Source organism: Geotrypetes seraphini, chromosome 12, assembly GCF_902459505.1.
Source record: "Geotrypetes seraphini chromosome 12, aGeoSer1.1, whole genome shotgun sequence".
In the NCBI taxonomy this organism is placed as follows: domain Eukaryota; kingdom Metazoa; phylum Chordata; class Amphibia; order Gymnophiona; family Dermophiidae; genus Geotrypetes; species Geotrypetes seraphini.
Window position 1 is genome coordinate 2,372,989 of NC_047095.1, and position 14,015 is coordinate 2,387,003.

Below are 14,015 nucleotides of genomic sequence, written 5' to 3' on the forward strand. Positions count from 1 at the left end.
GTTTTCTGCAGAGTTGAGGAACTGTATCTTTAGTGTTCCCCTCAGCACATCAAATGTGTTTTTTTTCTGGTGCCTTTCTATCATTACATTCCTTCCTTTTTGTCTTAATTTTTTAATTTTATAGCATTTCTTACTTTCTAATGGTTTTGGTTCATTTTGTCAACTTTTCTATTTTTGGCATTCGAACCACTGCGAGCCATTTTTTTTCTTCCTAGAAGCATCATTCATTTTTAGTTCCATCACTACTCAAGCTCCCCGAGCCATTGAGCTCTTTGACTTCATGTCAGATGTTTTCCCCTCCATGTCAAAATCGGTACCGTGCAGCTTCAAAAAATGTTCTCGATGCAATAAAATTCTTTTGGGCTTTAATCCTCATAATTGGTGCATCTAGTGCCTTGGTTCTGACCATCAGGACATTTCTTGTGTCCTCTGTCTTCTCATGCAAAAAAAGCTCACTTCAAGTCCTCAAACTTCAGTTCGAGAAACTTTTCAGTACTGCGTCGGCATCAACATCGCTTGGCTCCTGGAGACTCCGACCCCAATGCTCCAACATCGGTGCCATCTGCATCAACATTGCATCGAGAGCATCAGTTTCCATACAGTGCCGAGACTCTACTTCCTCTTCATTGATGCCTATTGCATTAAAGGACATTGCATGTAAGAAAGCTAAAAAGCACAGTTTCTTCCCCTTCTAGGCACGCCACTAGATCGATGCACAGTAAGCGTCAATTCCTGTAAGACCATTCTCTATCTCTCCATGGAGGCATACCTCGACATTGAGGTCTCCCACGCCATATCAACCGGTACAGCAGACTGTTCCCGGGCCATTTTTTTCTTCAGTACTGACACCAATTCTCCAGGAGGAGATCTAGACTATACTCAGACAAAAGCTTTCAGAGCTACTGCAGATGTAGGCTTCACAGTTTTCAAAGGCCACCATGCCAGCCTAAGAATACATTGAATGAGAACAAGATCACATACTCCTGCTTGGCATCAAACATAAGAATCAACACAAACCCACATCAGTGGAGGATGTACCTCTATTTCACCTCAATGCACAGCTGGCGCTCTCCATGAAGCAGCTCAGTGCACACTTGTGCTTTTTTCAATGCACACTTCCAAATTTATCTAGGCGAGAATACTTTGAAGAATCTGATTCAAACATCTCTATCCACTCAGATGAGTTATTTCTTGGATTTTCAGCAGAAGAATCTTACAGAATGCCTTCAGATCCTTCTCCTAGACAATGCACATCTCTACCAGAAAGTCTCCCTTTTTCTGGATTCATCTGGCAAATGGGACATATGCTACCCATCAAGATGGAGACAGATTAGGAACTTCAATCTAAGCTGTTTGAACTTATTGACTTTGAAACTCAACCAAATGAGTACATTAAGGTCATGTACACAAATACAAGGTCAAGTATACAAGATCATGAAGAATACTTTATTTAAGAACTTGGAGAATCCTCTATCAGTATAAGATGCTTCTAGAAAAAGACACTATGTACAGAATACAAATATGCCCAAGATTTGACAGAACTCAATTACAACACCATCACTCACTAGTTGTGGAGTTTGCCCTCAAGCCTTTTCACAGTTCACAGTCTTAAGCTTCTGCTCTTCCAGGAAAAGATGCCAGAATAGTATATATTTCAATTTACTATGTATCTCAATAGAAGTATGGGCTATCAGTTTTATATGTCAATTTACTTTAAATCTTTACTCGAAAATATTCAGATTTTGAGCAGTATTTTCCTTCAGATCAATTAAAACATTTCTAAGAAATTGCAAAAAACTTACTTACAACTAGAAAGTTCATGGCTTGAGCAGCTTTCAATGCATTTGATGCTTTTTTTCTTCCAGAACCTCTGCAATAGCTATTGCAATGTGCAGGATAGCTTGGCTCTCTGTCTCAGAGCTTGAACTTTCTGTATAGAAGCAACTTTCCAATGTCTCTTGCAAAGGTGTTGATCTATTTGATGAAAAACTGAGGAAACTCCAGATAAGATTGAAAAAACATAATGACACTATAACAACTCTTATCTAAAACATAAACTTCTCAGCCTTCCTCATCATCCACCACTTCTAGATGTTCTATTATAACACTAAACATCACTACAACCAGCCTTCTTCATCTACATTTAGAATTCCTACTCAGTGGTCCCACTCGAGATGACAGCTATCACAGAAACCTTTTGACTCCTTAAAGAGCATTGCCGGCATTTCTCTACTTCAAAATCTTCCCATAGCAGGCAGATTACTCCAATTTCACCATCATTACATCAGATCAGTGAGTTTCTCAGGTAGTATCTCAGGGCTATACCCTACACTTACTAAGAAAATTTCCAAACTGCTTACCAAGAGAGTCTCTTCAATTCCCTCAGAAGACCCTACTTCACAAAGAATTTGCAGCCTTCACCAGCTAAACACAATAGAACCTGTTCCTCTGCAGGAGAGGGGCTGGGAGTTTTACTCCAAGTGTTTTCTGATTCAAAAATAAAATAGAGGTCTTGACCAATTCTCAGTCTCCGGAGACTCAACAAATTCTTGCTGAAGGAGAAGCTTGTATGATCTCTCTGGGCACTCTTCTGTCTCTCCTAAACAAACACAATTGACTTTGCTCTCTTGATCTCAAAGAAACTTATACTCACATATCCATCCTACTTTCCCACAGAAAGTATCTCCAATTTTGCATAGACCCTCGACACTCCAGTGCAATGTTCTACCATTTGGACCTGCTTCAATTCCTTGAGTGTTCACAAAATGTCTTGTGGTTGTTGTTGTGGCAAACCTTCGCTCATGGGTATTTCACATCTTTCTCTGTTTGGATGACTGGTTGATAAAGGCTTCATCATCACAATTTGCTCAGTATGTCATCATTTCTACTGTTCATCTCCTAGAGCTGATAGGCTTTGCTGTCAACAACCAAAAGTCATATCTTCATCCCTCAGAGGCTGGAATTCATTGGAGCTCTCTTAGACACGACTCAGGGTTGAGCTTTTCAACCACAGCAGATAGTTGGCAATCTGATTCACCTGTGCCAATAGACAATTAAAGTAAAATAAAATATTAAAACAATAGTCTCCAACCTACCACATATAACAGCACATCAAGTTCTACGGCTTCTCAACCACATATCCTGCACAGTACATGTCACTGTGTTTGTACATCTCCATCTCAGAATCCTACAGTGGACTCTTATCAACCCAGTGGTCTCAACCTACAGGACACACCTCTGCTCTAATCCAGGTAACCTTGCACTTTGCCACTCCCTTCCTCAGACAACCTTAGTTCTCCCTTCTATTTCAACTCCCCATTGATCCTAACAAGTTGGGACATCCAGTTTCCAAGAGGACAATTTCCAGCTGGTTGGCTTTTTGCGTCTCATTTTGTTATGCTCAGGCTGGGCTGCAACTGGAGGGTCAAGTCACAGCCCACAAAGTTAGAGCTATGGCAGTTTCAGTGGCTTTCCTTAGATTCACTCCTGTGGATGAAATATGCAAAGCTGCTACTTGGTCCCGGTTCATACCTTTACTTCTCATTACTTTCTGGATTCCTTTTCCAGATGGGATGGCCATTTTGGCTAAATAGTATTACAAAATTTATTCTCCTAAACGCCAACACACCCACCATCCCATTCTGGTTAGCTCCTAGTACAATCTCTAATCCTAAGTATCCTAGACTATTGCAACATCCTCTACCTCCCCTGCCCTGCAATAATGATTAAATAACTACAGACAATTCAGAGTACAGCTCTGAGACTCGTCTATTCATTGAAAAAACATGATAACATTACTGAGGCATTCATCAATTCTCATTGGCTTCCAATCCAGGAAAGAATACAATTTAAATTCTACTGTATACTATTTAAAACTATAAATGGAGACAGCCCAACCTACCTAAACGACCGCCTCATCCAAACCACCTCTACCAGGCATAGAAAAACACACACCCCATTCACTTAGCCCCAATCAAAGAAGTAAAACGGAAAAAAACTATACAACGGACTACTGGCCACTCAGGCAGCGAAGATAGACAACCAAGTCTCCAACCTATTGACAACAACCCCAGACTACAAGATGTTCAGAAAGGAAATAAAAACTATACTCTTCAAGAAATCCCTTAATTAAGCTTAATACCATGATAAAACTTAACCCCCCTCTTACCATCCCCTCCCTAACCCCAGATCCTACTTTTCCCTCTCTTGGAAACCTTCTCTGATCTAATGTTGTAACCCTTCTTCCAAAACTCTTTTTGTAATCCGCTTTGAACCAAAAGGTAATGGCGGAATAGAAATCTGTAATGTAATGTAATGTAATGTTAGCTTGGAGGTCACCCATACATGAGAATGTGCTGCCTGCTTATCCTGGGATAAAGTACATTTACTTACCGTAATAGGTGTTATCCAGAGATAGCAGGCAGATATTCTTACAACCCACCTACCTCCCCTGGTTGGCTTCTTAGCTGGCTATATGAACTGAGGAGATGTGCGCCCTACGTTGGGCGAGAAAGCACTCGCCATGCGCAGTACGGTCAGTCGCAAACTTTCTAAAGTTCTTCAAGCAAAAATGCTTTTGCAGTTGTCTGCATCGGGGCTCCGTGGATGACGTCACCCATATGTGAGAATATCTGCCTGGGTATACTGATAGATAGGACCCTGAAACCGTCAGCACAATGCGCGGCAGCAGCAAAGAAAGCAAATAGAATGTTAGGCATAATAAAGAAGGGAATCACGAGCAGATCGGAGAGGGTTATAATGCCGCTTTATAGAGCAATGGTCAGACCACACTTGGAATACTGTGTCCAACATTGGTCTCCCAACCTAAAGAAGGATATAAAACTGCTGGAGAGGGTGCAGACACGAACAACGAAGCTGGTAAAAGGTATGGAGAACTTGGAATACGAGGAACGACTTAGGAGACTGGGATTGTTCTCCCTTGGGAAGAGAAGACTGCGAGGGGATATGATCGAGACGTTCAAAATACTGAAAGGAATCGACAAAATAGAGCAGGAAAATAAGTTATTTACAATGTCCAATATGACACGGACAAGAGGACATGGACTGAAGCTGGGGAGGGACAAGTCCAGGACAAATATCAGGAAGTTCTACTTCAGGCAGCGAGTGGTGGACACCTGGAATGCTCTCCCAGAGGAGATTATTGCGGAATCCACCGTCCTAGGATTTAAAAGCAAACTAGATGCACATTTCCTTACGAGAGGCATAGAGGGATATGGGTGACTAAAATTACACCAGGTGTACACCTGGATGGGCCTCCATGTGTGCGGATCACCGGACTTGATGGACTGAAGATCTGATCCGGAGATGGCGGTTCTTAAGTTTACTTATGTTTATGTTTACTCACTTCATTGTTGCTACAGAAAGCTCTAAATCAGGGGTGCCCAACGCGTCGATCGCGATCGACCAGTAGCTCAGGAAGGCAACTCGAGTCGATTGCACTCGTGTTGCCGTCCTGATCTACGGGCCGATCAGCCTTCCTCTCCAGTGTTCTCCCTAGGGCCTTTTAGCTGGGCGGTCCGCCCAGCTGTCATCTGCCGCTGCTGAACATTAAAAAAACCCCCAAAAAAACCGGCTTGGAGATTTCAGCCCCTAGCGAACTTATGCTCCGGGCTCTAACGTGTGCGTGCAGGCTTCTCTTCTCTTCCCTCCGAAACCGGAAGTTATGTCCGGGGAGGGGGGGGGAGAAGGGAAGCCTGCACACACATGTTGAGAGCCCTGAAGCAAGCGTTCGCTACGGGCTAAGGCGGGAGACATGTTAGTGAAGCATTTCCTCTTCTTGCTGCCGGGTCCTGCCTACTTTCTGTTTCCGCGAAGGCAGGACCCGGCAGCATTTCCCCCAACAGTTCCTCGCGATGCTGGTCGGCCGAAGCAGGGAGAGGTTGGGGCGGCGTCGGCTTTTGGGCGTGTTATTGGCGTCGGCTTTCGGGCCTGTTATTGGTGGCGGTTTGGTCCTGGTCCCCGATGGCAGTTTGGGTCCCCGATGGCAGTTTGGGTCCCCGATGGCAGTGGCAGTGTCTTGGGGGAGGGCAGGGAGAAAGAAAGAAAGAAAAAGGGCAGGCAGGGAGACAGAAGGAAAGAAGAGAAACAGAAAAAAAGGAAAGGGAGGCAGAGAGAAAGAAAGGGCAGGGGAGAGGAAGGAAAAGTTGGGGGAGGGAATGAGGTGTGGAGGAGAGGAAGCATACAGGCTGAAAGAAGGGAAGAAAGACTGGATGCACAGTCAGAAGAAAGTGCAACCAGAGACTCATGAAATCACCAGACAAGGTAGGAAAAATGATTTTATTTTAAATTTAGTGATCAAAATGTGTCTCAATTTATATCTGCTGTCTATATTTTACACTAAGGTCCCCTTTTACTAAACCGCAATAGAGTTTTTTAGCGCAGGGAGCCTATGAGCGTCGAGAGCAGCGCTGGGCATTCAGCGCAGCTCCCTGCGCTCTAAAAACTGCTATCGTGGTTTAGTAAAAAGGGAGGGGGGTATATTTGTCTATTTTTGTATGGTTGTTACTGAGGTGATAGTGCATAGAGTCATCTGCTTTGACCTCTTTGAAAAACCCTGGAATAGGAATGATAATTAACATTTTCTATGCGTACAGTGTGCGTTGTGTTTTTTTTTAATTTTATTGTTGGTAGATCATTTTGACTTGGTCATTTTAAAAGTAGCTCGCAAGCCCAAAAAGTGTGGGCACCCCTGCTCTAAATGATGCCCAAATACAAAAGTAAATTATAGGGTGCTTTATAGAAATGTTCTTACCCTTAGGTAATTACATTGCCCGATTTATTGTAATAACTCAGTAATACTACTCATACTATCTAGGTTCTATGTATTCAGGTATCATCATCTTTAGCCCATATCCCACTGTCCCCTATAGAAGGAGTCTTAAACTTTCAAAAGCTAGTCACAAAAGGTAATTCAGTGGAAAGGCATCATCTACAACTTTCCTTGACCTATTTATTTCTCTATTCCTTTGAAACTCTACAGCCTTGATAGTACAAATTGCCTCATGCTCACTGGATCTGATTAGTGCTAATGGCACATTTTGTGTAGCATAGATTCTGATTCTGTTGAGCAAGGCTGTTTCCAAGAGCATGTGACGAAAGTTAAGCCTAATCACTGGTTGTTCTTTTGAAGAGGTTCTGTAGTACACACAGGCTCTACACTTGATATTAAACCAAAAAAATAACATTGGGCCATAGCACAATAAATATACAGTAAACATCAGTTTAAAAGGCTAAACCCACAGGAGACCAAAAAATAAAATGATTGTTAATTGAATTATCGTAGGACAGGCAGGCAGTATATTCTCACATGTTTGTGACGTCATCCAAGGAGCCCAGTATGGATAGTACAAAAGTGTACTGTCACTTTAAAAGACTGATTCATATTGTAAGAATAATTAAAACATGAGTTTAAGACCCCTTCTGCTAGGGCTGTGTATGATCTTGAACAAGTTGTTTGATTTCCTTGTGTCTCTAAATTAGAATTTTGTTTCATTAAGGTTTCACAGTCAAGAAATTAAATTTCACACTGAAATTACTACTACTGATCACTCCAGGCGCTACTGTTGTCTGTATTTGATTACTGTAGTGTGGTACTGTTAGGTGTTCCGGGGGTGGTGTTGAAAGCTTTACAGATAGCACAAAACTCCGTTATCAGGGTGTTATTCCGGCTCCAGAAAAATTAACATGTAACAGATTATTATATCAAGCTTTATTGGCTGAAAATTGAGTTCAGAATTAAGTATAAACTATTACTGCTGGTTTACCTGAGTATACAAGGGTGTGTCCCGCAATATCTGATGGACAGTGTATTTCCTTACATTGGGTTGCAAAAGCTGTGCTCAGCAACACAACATGACCTGACGATTTCATCAAGAAAAAAGCTGAGTCTGCAGGCTGTAAGAGTGGGGGCATTTTCATGTTGTGGTCCAGAAGAGTGGAATAGACTCCCGTCTTACATTAAACATCAAAAAGATTTGGATGCCTTTAAGAAATTGTTGAAAAGGCATCTGTTTTGTAAGAAATACATAGTATGAGATGTTGGTCGTTGAAAGCCCGAGTTGTATTAGGTTGCTTGAGAATGACTTTTGGTGTAGGAGAAGTGATTGGTGCTGCTATTTTTGTCAGGCTGGTATTTTAGTTTGATTTTATGTTGGGTATGATGTATATTTTTATTTTTTTAAGATGTCTGAAATGTTTATGTTGTACTTCGCCTTGTAAAAGGTGGATTATAAATAAACAAACCATAAACCATTTCTATAGTGCTGCTGTATATTAAACATGTAAGAGACAATCCCTGCTCAATAGAGCTTACAATCTAATCAAAACAGACAAACGAAACACATAGGGGGTCAATGAATTTTTCACAGTTGATGATTTTTTAGATTAGATCAACTTCTTTCATGGAAATATACTTTGATAGGATGAAACATAATCAGACTTTGAGAAAGCGTTATTGTAGTTGTAAGGAATATTCTTATAAATAGTTTTGTTTCTCTAGAAACATTTTATCTTTTAACTTTGTTAGGGTAGTGGACAATGGAACAGTAGCACTGACCTTGCGTTGCATACTGTTTTACTAAGGTACTTCATTCATAGATCCTTCCTCTCTGGTCTATTGACAGATTCGTTTCTTTATGAAGGTACATTCTTTTGTCCGAGAGAATGTTCCCCGGGTGTTAGCGTCTGCAAAGGAGAAATCAAGTAAGTGAGAAGGCCATCAGAAAAGATGTATGTTGTAAGAAGCCCTGTAGCTGGTCTCCTGCTGTGTAGAGTAGTCTAGTGGTATTAATTCCTTGGACCTTGATTTGTCTGCCACTGTGGGTAAATCACAAGCATAGAAAATATTCATGTTTCCAATCAATTTGGAAATGTCTACAGTACAGCATATTTTTTTCTGCATGCCTATTCAGTCCAAAATCTCTATACCTTCCTTATTGCACACCGCATTAGCAAGGTTGGTTCAGCATCTGCATTTCTTTGGGTTGCTGCTTCCCCCTCCATATGTGACTTGCTCACACTGAGATCTCCGCAATGCAGCTGATCTTCAGGCTTCCCCCCATTACAATGGTTTCAGCATGCTTTACCGTATTTTCGCGGATATAACGCGCACCATTGTAAAACGCGCACAGGGGTATAGCGCGCAGAAATCACGATGATATGTACAAAAACTTTTCTATACCGCGCTCAGGCATATAACGCGCATGCTGCCCGACTCTCCTCTGGCCACCCCGACTCTCCTTTCGCCCTCCCCGACTCTCATCTGGTTGCCCCGACTCACCCTGACTTTCGGTGCACTGCCCCGACTCTCCTCTGGTTGCCCCGACTCACCGTTCACCCGCCCTGACTTTCGGTGCACTGCCCCGCCTCTCCGTGCCTGGCCCCCTTGAAGTCCTGTCCCCCCTTGAAGGTCTGCCTGTCCCCCCTTGAAGTCCTGTCCCCCTTGAAGGTCTGCCTGTCCCCCTTGAAGATCTACCTGTCCCCCCTTGAAGTCCTGTCCCCATCCTGAAAGCCTGATGCCCCCCCTCGACGTCCGATTCTTCTCCCCCCTCGGCAGGACCACTCGCACCCCCACCCCGAAGGACCGCCGACTCCCCGACAATATTGGGCCAGGAGGGAGCCCAAATCCTCCTGGCCACGGCGACCCCCTAACCCCACCCCGCACTACATTACGGGCAGGAGGGATCCCAGGCCCTCCTGCCCTCGACGCAAACCCCCTCCCCCCAACGACCGCCCCCACCCAAGAACCTCCGCCCGTCCCCCAGCCGACCCGCGACCCCCCTGGCCGACCCCCACGACACCCCCACCCGCCTTCCCCGTACTTTGTGTAGTTGGGCCAGAAGGGAGCCCAAACCCTCCTGGCCACGGCGACCCCCTAACCCCCCCCCGCACTACATTACGGGCAGGAGGGATCCCAGGCCCTCCTGCCCTCGACGCAAACCCCCCCCCCTCCAACGACCGCCCCCCCCCCCAAGAACCTCCGACCGACCCGCGACCCCCCTGGCCGACCCCCCCACCCCCCTTCCCCGTACCTTTGGAAGTTGGCCGGACAGACGGGAGCCAAACCCGCCTGTCCGGCAGGCAGCCAATGAAGGAATGAGGCCGGATTGGCCCATCCGTCCTAAAGCTCCGCCTACTGGTGGGGCCTAAGGCGCGTGGGCCAATCAGAATAGGCCCTGGAGCCTTAGGTCCCACCTGGGGGCGCGGCCTGAGGCACATGGGCCAAACCCGACCATGTGTCTCAGGCCGCGCCCCCAGGTGGGACCTAAGGCTCCAGGGCCTATTCTGATTGGCCCACGCGCCTTAGGCCCCACCAGTAGGCGGAGCTTTAGGACGGATGGGCCAATCCGGCCTCATTCCTTCGTTGGCTGCCTGCCGGACAGGCGGGTTTGGCTCCCGTCTGTCCGGCCAACTTCCAAAGGTACGGGGAAGGGGGGTGGGGGGGTCGGCCAGGGGGGTCGCGGGTCGGTCGGAGGTTCTTGGGGGGGGGCGGTCGTTGGAGGGAGGGGGGTTTGCGTCGAGGGCAGGAGGGCCTGGGATCCCTCCTGCCCGTAATGTAGTGCGGGGTGGGGTTAGGGGGTCGCCGTGGCCAGGAGGGTTTGGGCTCCCTTCTGGCCCAACTACACAAAGTACGGGGAAGGCGGGTGGGGGTGTCGTGGGGGTCGGCCAGGGGGGTCGCGGGTCGGCTGGGGGACGGGCGGAGGTTCTTGGGGGGGGGGGGCGGGCGTTGGGGGGGGGGGGTTTGCGTCGAGGGCAGGAGGGCCTGGGATCCCTCCTGCCCGTAATGGAGTGCGGGGTGGGGTTAGGGGGTCGCCGTGGCCAGGAGGGTTTGGGCTCCCTCCTGGCCCGATATTGTTGGGGAGTCGGCGGTCCTTCGGGGTGAGGGTGCGAGTGGTCCTGCCGGGGGGGGGATGTATCGGACGTCGGGGAGTCGGCCGGGCAAGAGGGCTTGGGCTCCCTCTTGCTCCGATCGTGGATGCGGGTGCGGGTGGGAGCGCGTGCGAGCGGTCGTTCGGGGTGGGGGTGCGAGCGGTCCTGCTGGGGGGGTGAATCGGGCGTCGGGCGGGGTGGGAACTATGTTTAAAAACTTTTGTATACCGCGCTCAGGCATATAACGCGCGAGGGGTATGCGCGGTACGTAAAATCACGTATAACGCGCGCGTTATATCCGCGAAAATACGGTAATCTTGTTGCCACTGAATTTCCAATGCAGGATGAGTATTTTGTAGTAATTACATTGTATAAATAATGCTTTGTTTCTATAGCAATGCTTTTTTATATCAGATAGTAGTTTGATCTCTATGATGTAGGATATAGTGAAACTATAGCTATGTTGGGTTAGCAGTTCTTGCCATTCTCATAAACTAAGAATTCCTTTTTCTCTCTTTAGCCTTTGTGCCGACGCCTAAGGTCACGAGTTACTTGTACTTTCTCTTTGCTCCCACACTCATCTACAGAGACAGCTATCCTAGGTAAGAGCTTTCCTCTGGCCTCGGGGGCTGCTGGTTTCTCACTAAGCAGAAGGGGTGTAATTCTTGCATATTCATAAATCCGTTTTTTGTTTTGTTGACTATGATCAAATTGCAGGGACTGAGCTATGATCTCAGGTCACTTCTTGTCCTTTTTGGCTGTTACTAAGCTCCTTTACAGTATGGAGGAGTTAATGACCCTTATGTAACTAGTATTGCTTTAAAGATATATAAAATAAAGAGTTTCAAGTAAAGTGTTTTTCTTTCCTTTTTAGGAATCCCAGCATTCGATGGCATTATGTTCTCACCAAATTTGCTCAGGTGTGCAGGATTGCTGCTTTTTATTATTCTGACATTTTGTTTATCCGGGCTCAGATACTTTGCTCCTAATATGCCATGTATGTGCATAACTCTCTTTAAAAAGAATTCCATTTAAGCTGTAGCCACTAAACTCATTTCCTCTTATACTGTAGGTACTTGGCTGCCTCTTCTATGCTTATTATATGTTTGTGCGACTCTGCATTCCTCTGTTCCATAACATCAGCCAGGAGCCTTTCAACCTGCGGGTGCTCGTCCTTTGCATCTTCAACTCCATCTTGCCAGGTGGGAATTTGGATATCTGCAGTTTAATGCTCATCTCCTGTAATAGGATGCTGCTTGTGCCAACTAAGATATCGTTGCAACTTACATGTAATGCAAATAAAAGTCCAGCTGGCACATATAGCCCTGTTGGAACACCTCCTATATGAAGCAAATCAAAAAATGTTAGCACTTTCCAGGAACTCTAATAAGAAGTCTGTTCCATGACACAGTGAAATCCTGCTGGAGCTCTTCCCTTATGTTGGGTCTGGTGAAGAAGAGTAATAGAGAGAATCCTGGAGGGGAATGAATGGGGAAGAGGAAACTGATGAGTTGTGTTGGTAGGAGTGGGAAGAGAAATGGCCTGGTCTGAGTTGTGTATTTGAGTTTTAATTAATCCCTCTTTTCCTTTCCAGGTGTATTGGCGTTATTACTGGCCTTCTTTGCCTTCCTCCATTGCTGGCTCAATGCCTTTGCTGAAATGCTGCGCTTTGCTGATCGGATGTTTTACAAGGTAACAAAACCGAACTTTACTAGATCATTCTTGCTTTCCCTGTAAAGTGATGGTCTGCAGTTCTGTCTTTGAGACCCCTTTCCTCCGATCACAGAGAAACGGTGGCCTTTAGAATATTTTATTAAGGATTTAGCAGTTAAAACAAATATTTACAAAAAGAAAGACAAGACATCTAGAATGTTATTTAGGGAATGACCACAGATTTTTTTTTGTTTTGTGTAAGCAAATTCCTGAATTAATTTCAAACCCCATGCAAGAACTCCTAAAACTGCTTTTCCAAGGACAAGCAAGCATTAAATTCTCACTTCTGGATAACTTCATCCATAGAACCCGATACGGACCCTATCATTTAAAATCTTTTAAGGCAGTGCCTGTACTGTGTGCATGCCAGTGCCTTCCCACCTGCCGTTGGCTTATGGAACCTGCAGTTCTTCTTTTCCGAGGAGCTGAGAAGCTGTCTCTTAAATATTCTCTTCAGCGTGTCAAATTTCTTGATCTTTTAGTGCCTTCCCATCATTATTTTTCTTAAGAGATCAGACTCCACAGATGACCCTTGAGGAGAGGAATGCTGGCCTAGTGCCTAACCCTCAGTAAGCCTGGTTTATTTTATTTATTTATTTAAAACATGTATATTCCGCTTTTAGCCAAAGCGGCTCACAATTCTTTTTTTTTAATTTATAAATTTAATAATTACAATATCAGACAATACCAAGAAAAAAAGGAATCTACCACAAGTTTTTACAATATTCAAACATTCATACACAATTTTGTTTTCCCATCCATTCTGTGTATTTACCCTTATTTATCCCCCCTTTCCTATTATAAATTGTATTTCTTCCCCTTCTTTCCCAATGTTTCCTGTCCAAATTTGTCTAGTTTGTTTTAAATTGATTTTAATATTTTATTATATTCTTGTTAATCTTTTATTATGTATTTTCTGTAAATGTAAATCGCTTAGTAGTTACGATAGGCGATTAATCAAATATTGAATAAACCTTGAAACCTTGAAACAATTCCTTTCCAAGCCCACAACAAAGGGGAAACATGATACTATTCCAAGCCCACAACAAAGGGGAAACATGATACTATCTCAAATAGACAAATTATAAAGAAAGAACTGAATGATTCACGACTCACGATTTATCCTTGCGAATCCTAAGCCATTTCTTACTCTATATTGGATCTTGATTACATCCTCTTATTCCTCAGTAGTGAAACTAAAAGCCACTTTATTGTTTAACTCACTTCTATTCTCTAGCACTCAAAAATTGTTGCAATTGAAAATATATTCAATATCTTGTAATTTAACAAGGCATTTACATGGAAATTTTAGGTAAAAAGATGCATCTAGAGCTAGAACTCTAACTTTCAATTTCAAAAATTATTTCCTTCTTAGTTGCGTAGCTCTAGAGACATCTGGAAAAATTCTAACTAAA

At 44.4% G+C, this 14,015-nt stretch overlaps 1 protein-coding gene across 3 annotated transcripts in view; it reads left to right on the forward strand.

Annotated features, from left to right (window-relative positions):
* SOAT1 (sterol O-acyltransferase 1) overlaps window positions 1-14,015 on the forward strand; it is a 178,112-nt gene that overhangs the window by 125,363 nt on the left and 38,734 nt on the right. For all 3 annotated transcript variants that reach the window (XM_033916375.1, XM_033916377.1, XM_033916376.1), the window contains exons 8-12: window positions 8,643-8,721; window positions 11,408-11,489; window positions 11,762-11,807; window positions 11,960-12,089; window positions 12,482-12,579. In XM_033916375.1, coding sequence (XP_033772266.1) covers window positions 8,643-8,721; window positions 11,408-11,489; window positions 11,762-11,807; window positions 11,960-12,089; window positions 12,482-12,579 — 435 coding nt within the window. The remainder of the gene's footprint in view (window positions 1-8,642; window positions 8,722-11,407; window positions 11,490-11,761; window positions 11,808-11,959; window positions 12,090-12,481; window positions 12,580-14,015) is intronic.